Here is a 19,710-nt window from a genome sequence, read left to right on the forward strand (position 1 = left end):
TGTTTTGTTACGTTGATCTGTGTGTCTGTCCCTCCACGGAGACCACAGGGTCTTGAGAAACGTAGCTAATTGGTAAATCCCTAACATTGCAGGGATGATTGGCTCCTCCCACTTTCTTCTTCTTTTTCGAAATGATTGAAGGGCCTGTACGTTTCCTTATAAATTTTATAATAAGCTTCTTCATGTGCACAAAAAAATCTTGATGGGATTTTGTTGGGAAGTGCATTAAACGTACAGATCATTTAGAGGAGAACCGACATTATCACTTTGCTGAGTCTTAAAGTCCGGGAACCGCAGCAAATCTCCCTGACGATCGAGGTTTTCTCTGACTTCTTTCTCTGGCGGTCTGTTCCCAGCGTACGGATCCTGGACGTGCTTTGCTAGAGTATCCCTAAGTGTTACACTTTTATTCTGGAGAAATTATTAACGCTATTGCATTTTTAGGTTCCAGCTTCCACTTGTTGTTAGTATATAGGAATATGCGGATTTTGTGTTGACCTTGCGACCTTGTGACCTTGCAGACCTCATTTGTTACTTCTAGGGACATGTTTTGGTGTCTGGCTCTGGATTTTCTACGTAGCCAGTCGTGCGACCTATGAATAAAGGCAGTCTGGTGTCTTCCTTTCCAATCGTATGCCTTTCATAGCCTTTTTATTCCTACCTTGCTGTACTGTTTAGGACTTCCAAGGCTCTGCTGAACGAATGGGGAGAGCAGGTATCTTCCCAGGAAGTGTGACGTCAGCTGTATGGTTTGTACATAGATGTTCTGGGGGCGCCTGGCGGGGCTCAGTCGGTTGAGCGTCCGACTTCGGCTCAGGTCATGATCTCCCGGTTCGTGGGTTCGAGCCCCGCGTCGGGCTCTGTGCCGACAGCTCGGAGCCTGGAGCCTGCTTCCGATTCTGTGTTTCCTCACTCTCTGCCCCTCCCCTGCTCACGCTGTGTCTCTCTCTGTCTCAAAAATAAACAGTAAAAAAAAAATTAAAAAAACATCTATCAGTGTCATATTTTGTCAAATGCTTCTTCTACCGCAGATGTTTTGATCACTGGTTTTCCTTATCTGTTAAGGGGAATCGCAGTGATCGATTTTTGAATATCACATCAGCCTTCCAGCCTTTAAACAGATCCCATGGTGGTGTTGTCTTCACTATACACATTGCTGTACGGTATTCAATATGCTAACATTTGATGAGGATGTTTGTGTCTAAGATCATGAGAGATATTGGTCTAACTGGTTTTTTTCCCCCACTTTTTGTGTATGTGCTTTGTCTGGGTACCACAGACTGGGCTGGGGGGTGTTCCCTCTTCTATTTTCCGGAGGATACTATATACAGTTAAATCTTTAAATGTTTGGCTGAATTCTCCAGTGAACGAGAGGGCCTGGCAATTTCCCTTTTTTGGGAGGTGGGGGAAATTTTTAATTTTTTTTAATGTTTATTTATTTTTGACAGAGAGAGACAGAGCATGAGCAGGGGAGAGGCACAGAGAGAGAGAGAGAGAGAGAGAATCCAAAGCAGGCTCCAGGCCCTGAGCTGTCAGCACAGAGCCCAACGCGGGGCTTGAACTCATGGACCGTGAGATCACGACGTGAGCCAAAGTCAGACACTCAACCTCCTGAGTGCCTCCAGGCGCCCCCTAAATTACAAATTCAATTTGGATAATTTAGGTTAGCAAATCATTATTAGGGCTGATGTCTGTTTTTTTTTTTTTTCTTTCTTTCCTTTGCTCCTTTTTTCTTACCTTCTGGTTGGAAAGTTTTACATTCTTTAGAGAGCCATCTTGATTTAGATGTAATATAATAATAACAATTCAGCTTACTTCTGAGGTGATGTTTTGGGCAGTACGGTTCTGTATCGTGTGGTTTCCTTAGCGCTTGCTCTAGATATCACAGCAAGTGCTTGTGACTTAACCTGTCATATCACTGCTTTATCGCTTCTGGTGGGAGAGCGAAATGCTACTTTCACTGAAGTCCTTGCACCACCACCACCCCCAATTTCTAAATGTGCTTGTTTGAGTGTTTCCTCCACATTACATTAAACACTGTACCAAATGATGTTACAATTTTTGCTTCAACCATCCAATGTGATCTGAGAAACTCCCAAGGTGAAGGATGGTCTATTATATTTACCCCCATCTCACCCATGCCATGGTCATCCCTTCTTTCCGAAGCCCCCAGCCTCCTCTTGTTACCGTTTTCTCTCTGTTTGGAGGGCTCCTTTAGCCAGACTTTAGGGGTGGGGGCCTGCTGGAAACAGAGTCTCTCCGTTTTCCTTCACCCCAGAGTGTCTCTGTTTCCCCTTTTGCATCTGAAGGACAGCTTTGGTGGGTGCAGGAGTCCCGGCCCAGGGGCTCATTCTTCCTCTGCGTTGTTGGACAGTCCCTCCGATACCGCAGGTGAGTCCAGCATGGCTGGCAAAGGGGCAGTCAGGAGTCCACCAACAGGAAGTGATGGGGAGAGTAACAGAGGAACACTTCCCAGATGGTTTTATGAAGCCAGTATTATCCTGATGCCATAACCTTGCAAACACGGTGCGGACTGAAAACTACAGACCATCTCTCTCATGAATATATGTGAAAAAAAACTCTGAAAATGTTTGCAAATAGGATTCAGCAATATACAAAAAGCATGACACATGACCGTGTGGGGTTTAGCTCAGGGAGACAAGGCTGGTTCAACAGTCAAAAGCCAATCACTGAGATCCATCATATTAACAGGCAGGAGCAGAAGTCATGCTGTTATCAATAGATCAGGAAAACTGCTTGACAATGTCTAGCATCCGTTCACGGGAACAGTTCTCAGGAAGCAAGGAACCCAGGGAGCCGCACCAGCTTCATAACGAGAAGTAACAAACCTCCTGGAGTTAGCGTTACACTTAACCCCAAGCTGAATGCTTTCCCCTGGGAATTCGAGGGGGCGGGCTCCCACCGCTGCTGTCCCACACAGAGCCCCAAGTGGCAGCCGGTGCAGCCAGGACAGGAAAAGAGGCAAACAGCATTCAGCCTGCAAAGAACGAAAATAAAGCTGTTCCTGTTTACGGATGACGTAATTGTCTACATAGGAAGTCCCAAGGCATCTACACGACATCTTCCGGAACTAGTGGTGTATTCGGCAAGGCCACAGGATACAAACTAAGTGTACAACAATCAGTTGTGTTCTTATGCTCTGGCAACAAACACAAGGGAACCAAAATTTAAAATTCCATTTAAAGGCACTCAACAGTTTTTAAATGCAGAACTTACATGCTGAAAAGTGTGGCGTGCTGGTGGACGGAACCAGAGAGGATGCAAATAAATGGGGGCGTCTGCTGGGCACGGGTAGGAAGACTCGGCAAAGAGGCAAAATCTCCCCAAACTGCTATGCAGGTTTAACACAATTTCCATCAGAATAGCAGCAGGAGTTTCTGCACATACAGAGAGGATTGCCCTTAAATGTTCACAAAAAGGCAATGGAAGCACCAGCTAAAACAATTTCAAGGGAGAATGGACGCGGAGAAATTAGCCTGCCAACTTTGAGACTTAGTCTGGAGCCACGGTAGTCAACACTGTGTGGTGCTGGGGCGCCTGGGAGTTCAGTGGCTTAAGCATCTATTGATTTCAGCTCAGGTCATGACCTCACAATTCATGAGATCGAGCCCCTCGTCGGGCTCTGTGCTGACAGGACAGGGCAGCCTTCTTGGGATTCTCTCTCTGCCCTTTTCCCGCTCATGTGTGCACACACACTCTGTCTCTCCCTCTCTCTCAAAATAAATTAATTAATTTTAAAAAAAAAAGATCGTGTGGTATTGCTGGGAGAGACGCACAAATGTTGAACTTTCTCGGAAGTTATTTTCCACATAGTGTGATTCCTTGTTTGTTCTTTTCTGTCAATGCCGACAGTATTCCACAGTGTGCACCTGTTATGGTCTGTTTAACTGGCCAGCATCTGGCTGTTATAATAAAGCTGTGACCAACATCCATGTATGGGTTTTCGTGGGGACGCAAGTTTCCAGGGAAGCAGAAGTCAGAAGTGACACGAGAATAGTGATTGAATGTAGGTCAAGCCGTACCTGCAGCCAGGTACATGCACTAAATTTCTCCGTTACTGCGAGGTTTCCATCACTAGATTTATGATGCCAGTTAGTACTAACACATCAGGTATCATACAGTATCTCAAACGGAGACTTGAGAGATTATGATTTGGGGGAGAGCCTTTTCTAAGTGTACATGACATGAATGTGAATCTTACCAGTAAAGCCTCACAAGTTATGTGATCTCGGGATAGTGCAAGTATCTCCTATTGATCCAGAAACATCGCTTTTTCCTTATGAACCAATATTGAATCTTCCCTCATTTGGTTTCACTGTTGTAGTGATCGTACAATCGCTCAAACTGAAGCTGGACAGAATTATAACTTGCAGGGTATTTATAAATGGAGCTCACTTGGAAATGAATTTCCTGAGTGCACTGTTTCCTTTCCCGGTGTTTCAGGACAGGGAAGGACAGTATTGGTTGTAGCTGGCTATCAAGGTCCCATAACAGGGTGTTTACGAAGGGCTCACAACCAGGGACACTCAAAACATACTATTTGCGTACCAAGAGCTTAACTTACTCTAGTTACAAGATCTGTTTAAATAAATTTTGGTTTTAAAAAGGCAGTTATACGTAACATCCCTTACTTCAATATTCCTCACAAACGTCCGTGTTCAGAGCTGTGTCCAGTAGAATGTCTCTTGTCCTTCTGTCTCAGGGTCCAGTCCTGGAGGAGGTACCAGGGAGGAGACGAGAGGAGGCCAGGTCTGGAAAGCGCCTTGACACCCAGAACAGAGCCGGGGGGTGGGTGGGCGGGCGCTGGGAGGCCTGACCATGGTTCACCTGGCAGGGATGTGTGAAGAGCTTCAGGGCAGTGGTGTCTGATATTTAACTTAACCTGACTTTGTTTCCGACTGGACTGTGGTCTCTCTCCCTTTCTCCCTCTGCGGTCAGTACAAGTTGTTCACACAAGAACTTTATCTTGGAAAATAACATAAAGCATGTGTCTTCGTCTGGGGTCAGGCTGGGAAAGATCCCAGCGAATGGGAGTTCTGGAGGCAAGATGACAACGGGACAGATAACAAAGATGAGAAAAGCTGACAGAGAGAGGCCCCCTCACCGCCCAGAATTGCGACACCTTGGAAAGGGCAGTGGGCTCCCCAGAGTGATGGGACACCTTGGTGACTCCCTGGGGCTGGAGGACTTAGGGCTCCCTGGTCACACCTGCTTACTGGAGGTGCGTGTGCAATGTGTCAGGGGCTCTGCTTGGGGCCGGGGACACCGTGGAGGTAGGATGTGAACGCGGCGCCCGCTCTCAGAAGACGCAGGGTTTAGAACAGTATTTCTCTCGGTGCCGGCCACTGACATCGGAATCCGCTTGTGAAACAGGTTTCAGGGCCTGTCCCCGATCTCCTAAGGCAGACGCTCTGGCTTTGCGGAGTAGGACTCTGCACTGTGGATAAGCAGGATTCTCGCATCGGAGAAGCATCCATTGGCCGACCTTCGTGTTCACAACGGCATTCCCACTCGGGCATGCAATTCCACGACCGTTCCGAAAAGCCGAAGCCGAGAGGAGGTTAAACGATGTTGAGAACAAGCCCGAGAGATGGGAGATTCGGACACCTTTCCGAACGGCAGGCGGGAAAGACATCTCACGTGGAAGTCAACTCGTGCTAACCGGGGAGGCGAGCACCCGGACCCTCGAAAGGACTGCGGTGATGGAGCACCCACAGCGCGCGCGTGTTCCAGTGTCGTCCGAGGTGCCGCACGCCCTGCCGGACCCGGGGTCCCTCGGGGCCCGGCCTGGAGGACGAGGACGCCGGAAAGGGCCCTGGGGCGGCCAGGTCCCCCGCATCCCCTCTCCCTGCCCCGCCCCAGTCCCGGGCCACCTTCCCGGCCTCGGACTGGCTTCCGGCTCCGTGGGGGGGGGGGGGGGGGGCGGGGGAGACCCAGGTGATTTGCAGGTCCGCCCGGGGCCGACCTCGGGGCCGCGGGCGGGAGGGGGGAGTCCCGGGCGCAGCATCTGCCAGCGCCGGGGCGGCCTCGGGACCCCGGCGGAGTCCCGCCGACGCTCTTCAGCGTCTCTGTCGCAGCCGCAGGCCCAGGTCGGGCGGCCGGACCCTGCGAAGGCCGAGCGAGGCGCAGGCGCAGGGGGAGCCCAGCCGGGGCGGCCGTCCAGCGGGAGGAGCCCACACCCGTCGCCCTGCGCCTGCGCCTGCGCCTCGCGCCCGGACGCTCCTGACAGGCGTCGCGCGGGCACCCCGGCCGTGACGTCACGGCGGCGCGCCGGCCGCGGAAGAGGACCCCGCCGCGACCGCGTCCCCTCGGGTCCTTGAGCCGGTGCGGACCGCGGAGCCATGGCCTTGAGGCTGCTGAGGGGGCTCCCCGCGTCGGCGGCGGCGCGGGGCCTGGCGGCGGTCGTCCAGCGCGTGGTGAGCGGCAAGCGGCGGGCGGGGGGAGGTGCCGGCCTGTCCTCCGGCGCCGACTCCCTCACCTCCCCGCGCCTCGGGGCCGCGGCTGCCGGGGTCACTCGCGGGGGGACACCCGCGGCCCCCGGAGTATTCGGTCCTGAGTCGCGGGCAGGTTTGCTGGGGGCCGGGAGCTTCTCCAGGCCGTGTCACCTGAGCTCCAAGCACAAGGCTTGGAGGGGAGCGGAGGTGACTCGGCCGCCGGGCCGCCGTGGCGTGGGAGGCCAGCCTGCAGGTGCCCCGGTGCGGCCGGACGACGGGCGCACGAGCAGGTGCGGCCGAGCCTAGGAGAGCCCGGGGCCCGCGCTCCTCATCCACTAAGTAAGCGGCATCCACCGCTGCTCGGTGAAGCCCAGTTGGGGCCCAGCCCTTGCTGGGCGCCGCGGGGATGTGACTGTGGAGCAGAAAGCGAAGAGAAGGCGTTCGGTTAGATCTGAAGGGATTAGGACTTCCTATGGCTGAGAACAGTGGGATGACGTTGACGCAGAGAGAACCAAGGAAGCAAAAGAACCGAGGCCGGCAACCTTAGGGAACTTTCTTTTGTAACTGTGGTCGCAGAGTAGCGTCTTTGCTTGCTAAGGGCTGGAACTACATTGGTGTCAAATTGTAAAGGGACTTGCTTGACCTCCTTCCTAAAGATTTTGATGAGAGGATTTTAGATAGATCAGTGCAACTGTCTTATCAAAGTCATATACGTGTTTTTAGGCGATAACTCAGGCTGCCAAAGAAAAGTGGTTATCTTTTTAATATCTGGTGTCCTGGGAATTGTGATAGTGGAAGTGAGGGACCCAGAATAAAGGAGGTGATATTTTGCTATTTTGCTGCAGTACATGCACTAGACAGATTGCTCCCCCCCTCCCCCTGCCCCATAACCGTTCACTTCCTGGTACTTTCTACAGCGGATATAGATGAACTTCAGTAAGTGGGAGAAAAATGAGTAAGATGAAAAGGGTACACACCTTGTTACTTGAATACGCAAAGGAATGGGAAATGTGTCATGAAAGATCAGTTATTCCATATGATTCTAGAGAGCAGTAAACGGGACTGAGGATGGGAAATTGTAGAGTACTACTGTAACTCTGTAAAAAAGCACTTCCTAAAGATTTTGAAGTCAGGGGGCGCCTGGGTGGCTTGATCGGTTAAGCGTCCGATTCGGCTCAGGTCATGATCTCACCGTCCGTGAGTTCAAGCCCCGCGTCGGGTTCTGTGCTGACAGCTCAGAGCCTGGAGCCTGTTTCAGATTCTGTGTCTCCCTCTCTCTCTCCCCCTCCCCTGTTCATGCTCTGTCTCTCTCTGTCTCAAAAATAAATAAACATTAAAAAAAAAAAAAGATTTTGAAGTCGGGAAATGGCTGATTGCTTGACCAGACATTACCGTGCACCTGCTTGTGCCACATCGGTGCTATGTTCAAGTTGTGGACGCAAATGGAAACAGTTTGCGCATGGCTCATACGTAGCCTGGAGGAGGGGGTGATTAATGTCTAGGGTTCAAGGTACAATATGATCAACATCTCCTTATCATCTCCTCTGCTTTTGCCTGGTCCACTTGGCATAGGTGAGCCTGGCCCTGCTGGCTTGCAGCACTCTGGCCTCCGGACATTTGTGCGAACAGTTTCTTCTGCCTGAAAGACCCTCTTCCACATGTCCACTTGGCCAGTTCCCTCAGCACCTTCCAGTCTTTGCTCAAATGTTACTCTTTCTTCAGAGTCTCCGTAGCCACCTGTTGTAACACACAGCCCGGCCCATGTGCCATGCTGCCCTCCACAGCACTTCATATGCTGTTGACAGTTGAGTCCTGAACAACACAGGTCTGAACCGTGTGGGTCCGCTTATTTGCGATTTTTTTTTTTGTAAGTACAGTGTTGTGAATGTAGTTTCTTTTCCTTATGATTTTCTTGGTAATTTCTTTTCTAGCTTGCTTAATTTAAGAATACGGTGTATGATACATGTACAAAGTGTGTATTCATCAACTTTTTGTGTTACCGGTAAGGCTTCTAGTCAACAGTAGGCTATTAATAGTCAAGTTTTTAGGGAGTCAGAAGTTGTACGTGGATTTTCAACTGCATGGGGGGGGGTGTCGGCACCACAAATTCCTGTACTGTTCAAGGGTCAGCTGTAACTTCTTCTCTGTTTTGTTGTCCTGTGGAACCCTTTTGCTCATATCCACATCCCCAGTTGTCTAGAAAAAGCACACTGCATCGTGTGGGCTCCTGGTAAATACTTGTTGAATGAATGACTAAGTGAACATTTTTTCATACAGTTTTGGCTATTTTTAATACTTTGAAAATAAGCTGTGAGTTCCTATTCTTCCTTATTCTGTCACTATTCCTTATTGATCTATACAACTTTTATATACACTAAGGATTTTCTTAGTTGCTTGCCTTTTGATTGTGTTACTTTCTGTGAGCATGTGTTGTGTGCTGTGGAGAGTAGATCATGTGGCTTTTGAGCAGAGAACGGGTGTGTTGGAGACAGGAGACGAGATGTTGCGCTGTAGGTGAGAGATGTGAGGATGTCTGCACAGTCAGTGCAGTGGGGACAGAGGCAGGACAGTTCACTCCTGAGAGGTTTAAGAGTTAAGTTCAATAGGATTTTGTGAGTGCCTGTAGGGTTGGAAGGAGGAGGAGGATAGCCAAGGTGATCCTGTGTTTGCTTGGTTTTGCTTGGTGGATAGCGGATAGGGAACTTGGGAAGGAAAGCAGATTTGGGGGTTAGGGTACGGATGTTAAATTTCAGTTTTAAGCCTGTTAGTTGTCAGATACCTTCAGGACTTCTGGATGGAGCTGTTTAAAGGCAGGTAACCAGGTCCAGAGCTCAGGACAGGAATCTGGACTAGAAAAATGCTCTGTTCCCTTACTCCTGTCTTCCCTTCGCCTCCTCCTCCCTGCCTTTCTTCCTTCCTTCCTTCCTTCTTTCCTTCCATCCATCCATCCATCCATCCGTCCGTCCAACTTATATTGAACATGGTAAGCATATTCTGTTTCAGGCCCTGTTCCAGGCCCTGAGGATTTAACAGTGAACAAAACCAACAACCCCCCTGTACTTATGAACTTAGGCTGGGGGGTGGGGCAGGGAGACCGGTAATTAAATAACTAGGTAATAAAAATGTAGATGTTGGCTTTTTTTCAAGTTTATTTATTTTGAGAGAGCGTGCATGAGCGGGGGGAGGGGCAGAGAGCTAAGGGAGAGAGAGAATCCCAAGCAGGCTCTGCAGTGTCCGTGCAGAGCTTTGAGACAGTTCCATCCCACAGACCATGAGATCATGACCTGAGTCGAAACCAAGAGCTGGATACTTAACTTACTGAGCCACCCAGGTGCCCCTAGATGTTGGGTTGTTTTTCTTTTTTTTTTAACGTTTGTTTATTTTTGAGAGAGAGAGGGAGACACAGAATCCGAAGCAGGCTCCAGGCTCTGAGCTGTCAGCACAGAGCCCAACATGGGGCTTGAACTCAGGAACTGTGAGGTCATGACCTGAGCCAAAGTCGGATAGATGTTGGTATTTTTATCACCAGAGGTCTTCTTGGCATTTTTACCTAATAGCTGCTGGTGCCTGTGGGAAGTGGAATGCTCACTCACGTCATGCTGTTGTGTTTTCCAGGAAGGAATTCATACAGGCGCCCAGTGCAGGCTACAGTATGGCCCTTTGGCATACATACTCGGCGAAAGAACAACCAAAAAATTCACAGAATACAGCAAAGTGATAACTGTAGACGGCAATATATGTTCTGGAAAAGGCGAGCTTGCAAAACAAATAGCAGAGAAACTAGGTACGGATGTATGTCACGTGGAGTTCCTTTCTCTCAGGTGCATCGTTGCTTGTTTGAGTTTGATTTTCCTTTCGTATAGACTGGGTGGAATTGGGCCCGAGGTAGGTATTTTACATTTTTAAAATACACTAAAATCTATTTTTAATCTTTCGGATTTGGAAACATTTTTAAATCCATACTGGCTGTCAGTTTGCGTTGGAACTTTTTCTTGATAATGTCAGCAGAGCACGTTCACGTGAGCGGTCTCACCTGAGCTCTGTGACGGTCCTCCGGGGTGGGGCCCTGATCACTGCTGTCGCTTGCAGACGGGTGAGCTCCGGAGGGGGCCGCTGTCGCGCAGCTGGTGAGTGCAGAGCCGGGACCCGAACCACATGTCCTGACTCCCGGTGAAGATGCCGTCGTACTTCCCGTGGTAGCTGACGGGCTGGTGCCCAGTCGCACGTTGGGGGCTCCCCGCGGTCGTGGGCTGCTCTCCTTTTCGGGAGGAACTCCCGCGAGGGTACCAGGGACACACTGTAGGCCGGCCCTTTCGCTGACATGCTTGTCTTCCACGAGTGCTCTGGACACGTCGTCTTTAGTGTCCTGTCTGGACGCAGGCGTGAGGGTAACTTGCCCTGGGTCCTGTGCCACCGGCCTCCGCCCTGTATTCGGATGGGGCTTGCTTTCTGTGAGTCCCTGCTGCCCGCCGATGGCGGGGGAGGTGTTCGCATCACATTGCTTCTTCTCAGGCTTGAAGCACTTCCCCGAAGCCGGGATCCACTATGCGGACGGCGCGACGGGAGACGGGAGGCCCCTGGACGTGGAGCTTAGCGGCAGCTGCAGCGTGGAGAAGTTTTACGAGGACCCGAGAAGTAACGACGGCAACAGCTACCGCCTGCAGTCCTGGCTGTACGCCAGCCGCCTCCTGCAGTACGCGGACGCCCTGGAGCACTTGCTGAGCACGGGTACGGTGTCTGGGTGGCGCTCGGGCGTGTCCTGCACGTGAACCCCTTCTGGAATCGCCATTGTAGACTGCCACGAAGCAGAGCTTTTCTTTAAGGGCGTTTGTGGGGGCAGGTTCTGTCTTTTTAACAGGATCATAAATTCCCCGAGACCCACGCTGCTATTGCTTCGGAATGAAAGTCCCCAAATCGTGTTTCATTTTTGCGTGCTGGAGCGAGGGGTATGGATTGTGTGGAATTTCTGTGCCGCCGGTGTAGGCATGGCAGTGAAATGTATCAAAGCCGTGGAAGAAAGAGAGAGCCTCCAAAGGGCGGTGAGGAAGTGGAGTCAGACGCCTGCACACGGAGCTGTGAGTCACACAGAGATGTGACACACAAAGTAAGCTCGTCCCTAGGGCCCGGAGATGGGCTGGGATCCGCTATCAGTCCACTGGGGAGCAGCTAAACCTGGAGGAAGTGCGGCGGTGGTGGAGGCAGAACACGCAAGGCCCCAGGGGCCCGGACAATTGGAAAAGGGGTGTGTTTCTGGAAGTCACTGGAAGCCGGCAAGAGATGGACGAGGACTGTGTGTTGGGGCGGGTACCGTTTGGAGTCTGGGAGACCAGCAGCAGGGCTCAGGACATAAAGTTAGCACAGAGCAGGGTCCAGTCCAGGAGGGACTGCGTTATCCTGGGCACCAGCAGCGTGGGTGACGCCCGGCCCCTACCCCAGCGTGCCCTAAGAATCGGTAACAGACGCCGGGGTGCTTGGGCATAGCTCCCAAGCCTTGGCGGTGCTGAGTTCGCAGGTGGAGATGACGTGTGTGCACGTGAGAGGAGGGGGTGCAGGTTGTAAGAGCCTTGTGTCCGCCCCTTACGGCAGTGATGGCCACGCCCGGTCGCCAGTTACCTGGTGAGCCATTTACAGACCGCTCAGCTGCCGCCTGGAGGGTGTGCTTCGTGGGGTGTGAGGATGAGGAGGTACAGCATGTTTGACGGGGACCCCAGGTGACTGACGGAACTGGTTTGCAAAGCGGCATTTGGGAACCACTGCCAGGAGGGTTCCACGTATACGACACAGGCCAGGAGGTGCAGGATTCACTCTTGACCAAAACGGTTACAGAGGAGTCTAGTTTTTGTCTTGGGTGTTCAGAACGTCCTTAGTGGTACTTTTCCTTCTATGAACGGAAGCCCTGATTTTCGTTGGTGCTGCTTCTAAGAAAAGATGCGGTCACTTCGTGATGTTCTGTACCAGGACCTGGCTCACGGGAACTGGTTGGTGGCTTGGGATTAATGCTGACACTTGGCTCATTCCAGATTCTTTCTGAAGCATACTTCACCTCTTGGGACTCTCTCTTTCTTAAAGTGAAGAAAAATCACTTTTTTTTTTTTTTTTTTTTTTTAAGAATATAGACTTTATTTTTTTTTTTTTTAATTTTTTTTTTTTCAACGTTTATTTATTTTTGGGACAGAGAGAGACAGAGCATGAACGGGGGAGGGGCAGAGAGAGAGGGAGACACAGAATCGGAAACAGGCTCCAGGCTCCGAGCCATCAGCCCAGAGCCTGACGCGGGGCTCGAACCCACGGACCGCGAGATCGTGACCTGGCTGAAGTCGGACGCTTAACCGACTGCGCCACCCAGGCGCCCCGAAGAAGAATCACTTTAAACAAAAACTTACTCGTCTCTCTCTGTGTTGTACTAACCGTTAAGTGTTTTGCGAGTGCCCGTTGCGTGAGGTGCATTCTAGGAGCTGGGGTTCAGAAAGTGAAGCCCGCACCCTCCCGGAGCTTATGTTTTCCTGGGGAGATGAACAGTAAATGTGGGGGAGTTCAGTGCCACGTCAGGTCGTGAGAAGCTGAGGAGGGGTTGCCGTGGGGCCGGGGCCCTGCTTGCAGGTGGGAAGGTTGGGGAAGGCCTCTATCCTGGCACAGCAGGGCTGAGCCCGGGGGGACCGGTGCTCGGAGTGGCTGTAGTCACAGGAGGCCCCTGTGACAGGAGTGCAGTGAGTGAGGCCGGAAGTGGACGGGATGAGGTCAGAGAAGTTGGCTGGGCAAGATGGGTTTTCCTCTGGAGGAGAGAGGAAGCCACTAGCAGATTTGAGCAGAGGAGTAACGCAGTCTGGCTTGAGTTCTGCAAATGCCCCTGTGTTGCTGTGAGAGCAGCCGGGAGCGAGCACGGAGGCAGGGCCTACTTGGTGGCGGGGGCGGGAACCTTGCCAGCAGTGAGGAGGCCTGGCTGCAGGGAGGCAGCTGTGGTGGAAAGGTCAGGTTCTGGATGTGCTTGGGAGGACGCCGGTGGTTTGCTGATGAACTGGGCACGGGGGGAGGGGGGGGAGAGTGGTGGGTGCCGCTGGGGTCTGGCAGAGCCGTCGGGGTGTGTTGGGATTGCACTGAGCAGGTGGGGTGGGAAAGCTACGGAAGCTGTGAAGCACCTTCCTCGTAACTGGGCGTTTCTGCTGCAGCCGGCGGAATGAGATGAATGTTACGTTGCCCGAACCAGAAACGTTCTAGTTCTTGAAAACAGTGTCTCGCTTACGAGCACACATACGTGTGTTTGAACGGTATGGTAGAGAACTTGTCTCTTTGTAAAGTGAAATTACTCGTTTCCGGGGCCTTGGGTTTTTTACCTGTCTGAACTTTGAATTTTGTTTCCCTGTTTTTAACCAGGACAAGGTGTCGTATTGGAACGTTCCATCTTCAGCGACTTTGTTTTCTTGGACGCGATGTATAACCAAGGATTCATCCGGAAGCAGTGTGAGTCGGCGTTGCGCTCAGGCCTTCCTGGACACGCTGTGTAGCTTCGCGAAGGCTCTGGTAGACTCCCCACGCGGTCCCCACTCTTTCCGTGCACGTCTGTTAGGCAGACGGATAGAAGCTAGTACTTGTTAAATTTCCACAGGAAGAAAGCGGGTTCCTTGCACCCTCTTTTCCTCCTAAATTCCCATCTCCAGTGGAAGCAGGGAAGCGTTCTGGATGCTTGAACAGCTCAGCTCCCGGATTCCACCCAACCTTCCTGAGCTGCCCCGACCCTCTTCGGTCTTGCAGGATACCGCAGCCACTTTCTCTGATCTGTGGTTTAATTTCCCTGAACCGGCCAGTTTTTTAGTGATTATCTTGTACATGATCGGGATGCCTTCTTTTTCTTGTGGCTGCACCTGCATGCCGGCGACACCATCATCCTTTCCCTCTCTCTGTCTGATGTGGTGCTGGTCTGCCGCGTCCAGGGACGGTAGCCCCAGTCGGGTGTTGGGGAAGGTCTGACGGTGGCAGACGGACAGGAGTGAAGGCCTCTTGGTTCAAGGTGGCCTGACTGGGCGGTTATGGAACCACGTCAGGGTGGGCAGGACGTGTGAGTAGGAGTGCGCCAGGGCGGGGCCGGGAGAGCCTGTGCCGTCTGCCTGCGGCCGTGGCTGGCTGGAGCGGTGGTGGCTCACGCCTGGAGGGCAGAGCGAGAGCGCTCGGTGAGTGACTGTGGAGAGCGAAGCAGGCCAGGAGACGGCCTGGGATGGAGGCGCCCGGTGGTTGGGGTGCCCGCCCGTGCTCGCGGGAGGGGCCGCGGCGCCCTTGCTTCTGGCCATGGACCTCACAGGCTATCCGAGCAGCAGCTGCAGTCAGACAGCCTTTCTGGGACGTGGGCTGCGTGCCGGGCTTCGTTTTAGGCGTCGGGGATCTGGGGCGAGGAGACGGGGAAGCTCCTGCTGTCCTGGCCAGGGCGGGGCCGGCATTGAAGCAACGTGGACGCCGTTACTCTGTGACCCCGTGGAAGCGCCCAGAACTCTGGCTGGGAGACGGGGTGCGGTCCGGGACGGCGTCCTGGGTGAGCCCGGAGCAGGCTGGCAGCAGGGCAGTGGGTGAGCGAGGTGCAGCGTGGCAGGGAGGCCAGCGCGGGCGGAGGACGGCCCAGGAGAGGCAGGTAGGGCGGGAGGAGGGGAGGCTCGTGCCCGGGCGGGGGCGCTTGGCTGTTTCCTGAAAGTGGCGAGGAGCCACCCAAGGTGTCGGGTGTGGGAAGGATGTGGTTGCATTGCGTTCGTTCGTCTGAAGTACGTGTTCGGTGAGGGGACATCCAAGGACAGGAGGCCAGAGGTGGGGATGTCAGAGCAGGATGGCACGCCGACACCACAGCGGGCAGGGCACGGACCTGGCGGGGCAGGGCGGGGCAGGGGCAGGCCCGGCGATCGGCCTTGTGAGGAGGAGGCCGGGCAGTAACTGGGCTCAGCAGGCTTCTTGCCACGTGAAGAGGACGGGGCACGGCAGCGGGCCGAGGAGCGGGTATCCCACGCGGGCGTGTGAGCTGGGGACCCCTGAGGTGGCCAGGTGGTTGTGTGTCCTAGACGCGGTCTGGGGGATTGACGCGGACAGAGGATGCACTTATCCTGGGAGAGTCGGGAGAGGGAGTGAGGACCGAGGCCAGGGTCCTTGGGGCTGGCTTCCGGCTCTCTGGGGAGGGAAGCCCGCTGCAGAATTGCACCCAAACGGGGTCGGTGAGGTGGCAGGGGCACGGTCGTCACCGAGTGTGTGGGATCTCGTGGGACGGGAGCGGAGAAGTGACCCAGGGTGGGGGGCAGTGGCTTTCGTGAGAGTCAGTTCTGTGTTGGGCTGGGAGAACAGATTCCTTTGGGGTGGACGGCGCACGCACAGCCAGGGGTAGGGTCCCCTCAGAACACGCCCAAGGAGGGGCACTTGGCGGAGGAAGCGGGAGGATGGACGTCTTGCCTGGGGGTGGGCAGGACCAGACAGGAAGCCGGGATGAGGCCGAGTGTTAGAACGGTGCCCACAGTCCCGTGAGGCTGGGTCGCTTACTTGGAGTGCACCACCGTCGTAGCCTGTCCCTCCGGCCCAGACCCTTGTGACCTTGGGTCAGAGGTCCGCCTGAGTCGCCCCCAAAGCAGGCGTCGCTTGCAGTGGTCACCGGGACTTTTCTTTACAGCAAAGTAGTTGTCTTTCTGTGGCTCTTCGTGTGATCGCTTCTGGAAGTTTCTACCATGTGAAAATCTGCAGATGGTCGTTTCTTGACATTGCTGCTGTGGCGGGTGAGGGTGGTGGTCTCGTTCCAGCGACCCAGAATGTGCTCTGGCTGCCTTTCCGGTGGCGTCATTGTGCGCCAGAGGACGTCCAGGTGCAGGGTGTTCTTGGAAACGGCGCGGATGGGGTTCGGCATCACCGGCCGTGCGTGGCTGTTGTGCGTACGGCTTGCTCGGTACGGCGACAGCCTCAGGAGGATTTCCCCCAGCCTTCACTGCTTGCTGCTTTGTTTTCTCATTACTAAATCTGCTTCAGAAGGTCGGTCTGCGTAGCTGATTAAATTTACTGAAGTAGGTTGAACCCGAGTACATGTAATCAGATGTTTTTCAGTTGAGTTTTTTGAAAAGTAAAGTATGTACGAGACGTCCACGACGTGGACACCCGTGGGTGACAGACGTGTCCCGCTCGTGTGTGGCAGGTGTGGAGCACTACAACGAGGTGAAGAAGGTCACCGCCTCTGAGTACCTGCCTCCCCACGTGGTCATCTACGTCGACGTGCCGGTTCCGGAGATCCAGAGTCGGATTCAGAAGAAAGGAAATGTAACCAGCTCTTAAATTCAAGACCCCGCTCGTTTTGCGTGTCCTCGTTGTTGCGGTGCCAGTGCTCGCGGCACTTGGCTGAGTCGCCACCTTCCTTCACGGAGCCGGGCGGCACCCACAGCGGAGCCCCCGGAGGGTGGGCCCTCGTGCGGTGGATGGAGGGGGGTCCCGGCGCAGTCTCTGCTCTCCACCGGAGCCCCGCGGTCCCTGGCCCCATCTCTCTGTCGTCCCCCGTCCCCTAAAGCACCCTGTGAGGCCGGGTCAGTGTCCTGACCACTTCCCTGTGCCCTGCACCTTTCTGTTCTCTCGCGGGGTCTCCGTGCCCCGGTGTCTGGGCAGACCGAGTGTCGCTTCAACACCTCTCGGTGCTTCACTCCCGTTGAGCCCTGTCCCTGTGTTCCTGCCCGCTGAGCCTGCAGCGGCTGAGCAGCGAGGCCCATGCATGTGGCGCCGGGCGAGACTCGGTTGGGTGGCCTGGACACTGCAGACTGAAGGTGCCCGCCGGCCGTGTGGGCGTGATGCGGGGGACAGAGGTCGTGAAGACCATCGCCGCCCTTAGGACTGGTTCTTGGGAAGCACTGCTCCCACTTAGGGTATTTGTTCCTGACACGTGGTGACAGCGTAGAGTTGTGTGAGGGGGACGCGTAGGCAGTGTATCAGGCGGAGGTAAATGCCACGAAGAAACCAGGGAACAGCGATGTGACTTGACCGCAGCGTGGCTGAACTGGAAGAGGTCTTAAATTCTGAAGCTTGCTGCTCGTGATTGGAGTTGTCAGTTTCCGAATTTGGCTTAGCACACTTGGAGGTATAGGGGGGTGAGAGGTGGAGAAGTGGGAGCGGGCTGGGTGTGTGAGCGGTGGGGAAGCGAGAAGGACGGAGGGAGTGGGTGGCGGAGAGGGGGGTGAGGGGGTAGGGGAGAGGTGGGCTGGTCCTCTCGTCTTGGGCGCGCAGCGGAGCGGGCAAGCCAGGCCCGGTGTGTGTGCACGCATGCACACCGTGTTCTTTCTGAGCCTGTTCGAAGCACGCGTCTGAAGGCCTGTGCAAGGTCATGCCGTGGGTTCCCTGGGCAAACAGGTTAATCCTGACCGATACCGAGGCCCCTTTTCTGTCGTCCCTACGACACCCACAAGTTGTTCCCAGAAAACCGCGTTTGTTGCTTGTTTTCACGTTTTACACGTGCACAAGTAAAAGAAAGAGACGCCTAAATGTTTCACGCTTGTTTTTTTCTTCTTTTGCTTAGCCACACGAAATGAAGGTCACCTCGGCCTATCTGCAGGACATCGAGAACGCCTACAAGAAAACCTTCCTGCCTGAGATGAGGTGAGCCACGCGCGCGATTCACACGTCTTCACACGCGGCTCCCTGTGCGCCGCAGCCCGGGGGGTTCACTCTCACCACGGTGGGTGTTGTGCGGCACGTTGTGCGCTGAGGTTTGCGAGGAGGCAGGACAGCACACGTTCCGGCTTGATCTGGTGGGGTCTTGTTGTTTCTTGGCTTGCTTGTTTCGTCCATCTTCCTTCTTTGTTTTACTTCTGAAATCACGGGAAGCCGGAAGCAGACCCTTGCCGTGTTTCACGATAGGGTGTGAGCATCAGAGGACTCCTCTGACACCTGAGCTGGCAGCTGGACGTTCACGTCTACCCAGGATTGCTCGGCAGTGCCCCCTGCTGGTACAGAAAATTCAGGAGGATAAACAATCCCTACGGGTTCTAAGAGTTCTTCTGAAAGGTCATTTGGAATTTTAAATGAAATCCCACCAAACCCTCCTGTGTCTCTCTTTTCTCCTGTTCTCTTCCTTTCCTGAAGGCGCAAAGCGAATGTGTTTCCGCCCCCTCCACGTGGCCCATCCTCGTGTGGTCGTGGGCCTCCCTCGCGTCCCGCCAGAATTAGGTTGTTTGATTCTTTCACTGAAGGTTCCTAGCAGTATTTCTTAAACTTTCTGAAACTTAACCCTCTTGGTACCTAAAAATCTCATGCCTTTAAGATTTCAGAGTATAAATTTATGAATAAAAACTGTGGTAACTTTGGAAGAAAAATCTGGTTTTTAAGTTGAAAACTAATTTTTTAAGCGTGAGCATGGATGCTTACTGCCGCCGCCGTCTTGTGACAGGCCCCTTTCTGGCAGCGGTACAGAGGGTTGAGCTGCGGGCCCCCTTCGTCCCGTCCCGCTGCTCTGTTTGTAAGACCAGAGGTGCGGAAACACCTCGGTTTTGTAAACCTGCGCCAGGGCAACGTGTGGAGGTGTGTGAAGAGGCAGAGGGAGACGGTGGACCGCAGCGCGTCAGTTCCGGAAATGCCTCTGGAACATCTTCGGCCGCAAAACAACTGAGAACGGCAGTCCTGGCCCCAGTCGTTCCCCGCAGATTTTCCCGTAGAACTTCGGCTCATAACGCCTGAATCCTGCTGCAGTCGGGAGGGGATTTCCTTTCACTTGGTGGTTATTTTGAAGACCGTCTCCTTGAGGGCTTCCAGATCACAAAGTGTGTCCGGCCGCCCCTAAGTGTCCACGGCGTGGTCTGGCTACCCGTACTTGCTTTGTCCTGGGACCCCCTCCTGGGGCCGCACTTGCCACGCTCGACAGCTCATGTGCGCCCCTCCCGGGTCCAGGCAGGTGCTGCTTCCCTCCGGTGGCGCCAGAGCCCGGGGCAGAGCAGAGCAGAGCACACACCCTCCCGGGCCGGGGCGGCCGTACGGCGTCGGGCTGTGCGGGCCTCGTGGATCGCTCACGGGGTCTGCACGTCGTCGCCCGGCGTTAGCGTGACGGTTCCTCAGGGTGAGTTTTTACCCATCTCGGTCGCGGACCCGGAGCCGCAGGAAGCCGCCGAGGCACACGGCGCATGCGTCTCGGGCCAGCGCGCTGAGCTGGCTGAGTTTACACACGGCGTCGCAAACGCTGTCCCAGGCCCGCCGGCGACCGCTCCTCCTCCCCGGTGTCCTTGCCCGCGGTCCACTTTCCGAGACGCAGGTCGGGGTGCTTCCCGCCTCACCG

At 54.1% G+C, this 19,710-nt stretch overlaps 1 protein-coding gene across 2 annotated transcripts in view; it reads left to right on the forward strand.

The window, feature by feature from the left end:
- The first annotated feature begins 6,316 nt into the window (after positions 1 to 6,316).
- Positions 6,317 to 19,710, forward strand: part of NDUFA10 (NADH:ubiquinone oxidoreductase subunit A10) — a 51,921-nt gene continuing 38,527 nt past the window's right edge. Inside the window, exons 1-6 of one of the 2 annotated variants that reach the window (XM_047084051.1) lie at positions 6,317 to 6,437; positions 10,071 to 10,239; positions 10,968 to 11,183; positions 13,827 to 13,913; positions 16,600 to 16,721; positions 17,962 to 18,041. In XM_047084051.1, the coding sequence (XP_046940007.1) occupies positions 6,363 to 6,437; positions 10,071 to 10,239; positions 10,968 to 11,183; positions 13,827 to 13,913; positions 16,600 to 16,721; positions 17,962 to 18,041 (749 nt within the window). In that variant the 5' untranslated portion in view covers positions 6,317 to 6,362. The remainder of the gene's footprint in view (positions 6,438 to 10,070; positions 10,240 to 10,967; positions 11,184 to 13,826; positions 13,914 to 16,599; positions 16,722 to 17,961; positions 18,042 to 19,710) is intronic. The other variant, XM_047084052.1, reaches the window with a different exon arrangement.

This window comes from Lynx rufus, unplaced genomic scaffold (genome assembly GCF_022079265.1).
Source record: "Lynx rufus isolate CCGP_SWC_20201006 ecotype Redwood Valley unplaced genomic scaffold, mLynRuf1.p SCAF_2, whole genome shotgun sequence".
Taxonomy (NCBI): Eukaryota; Metazoa; Chordata; class Mammalia; order Carnivora; family Felidae; genus Lynx; species Lynx rufus.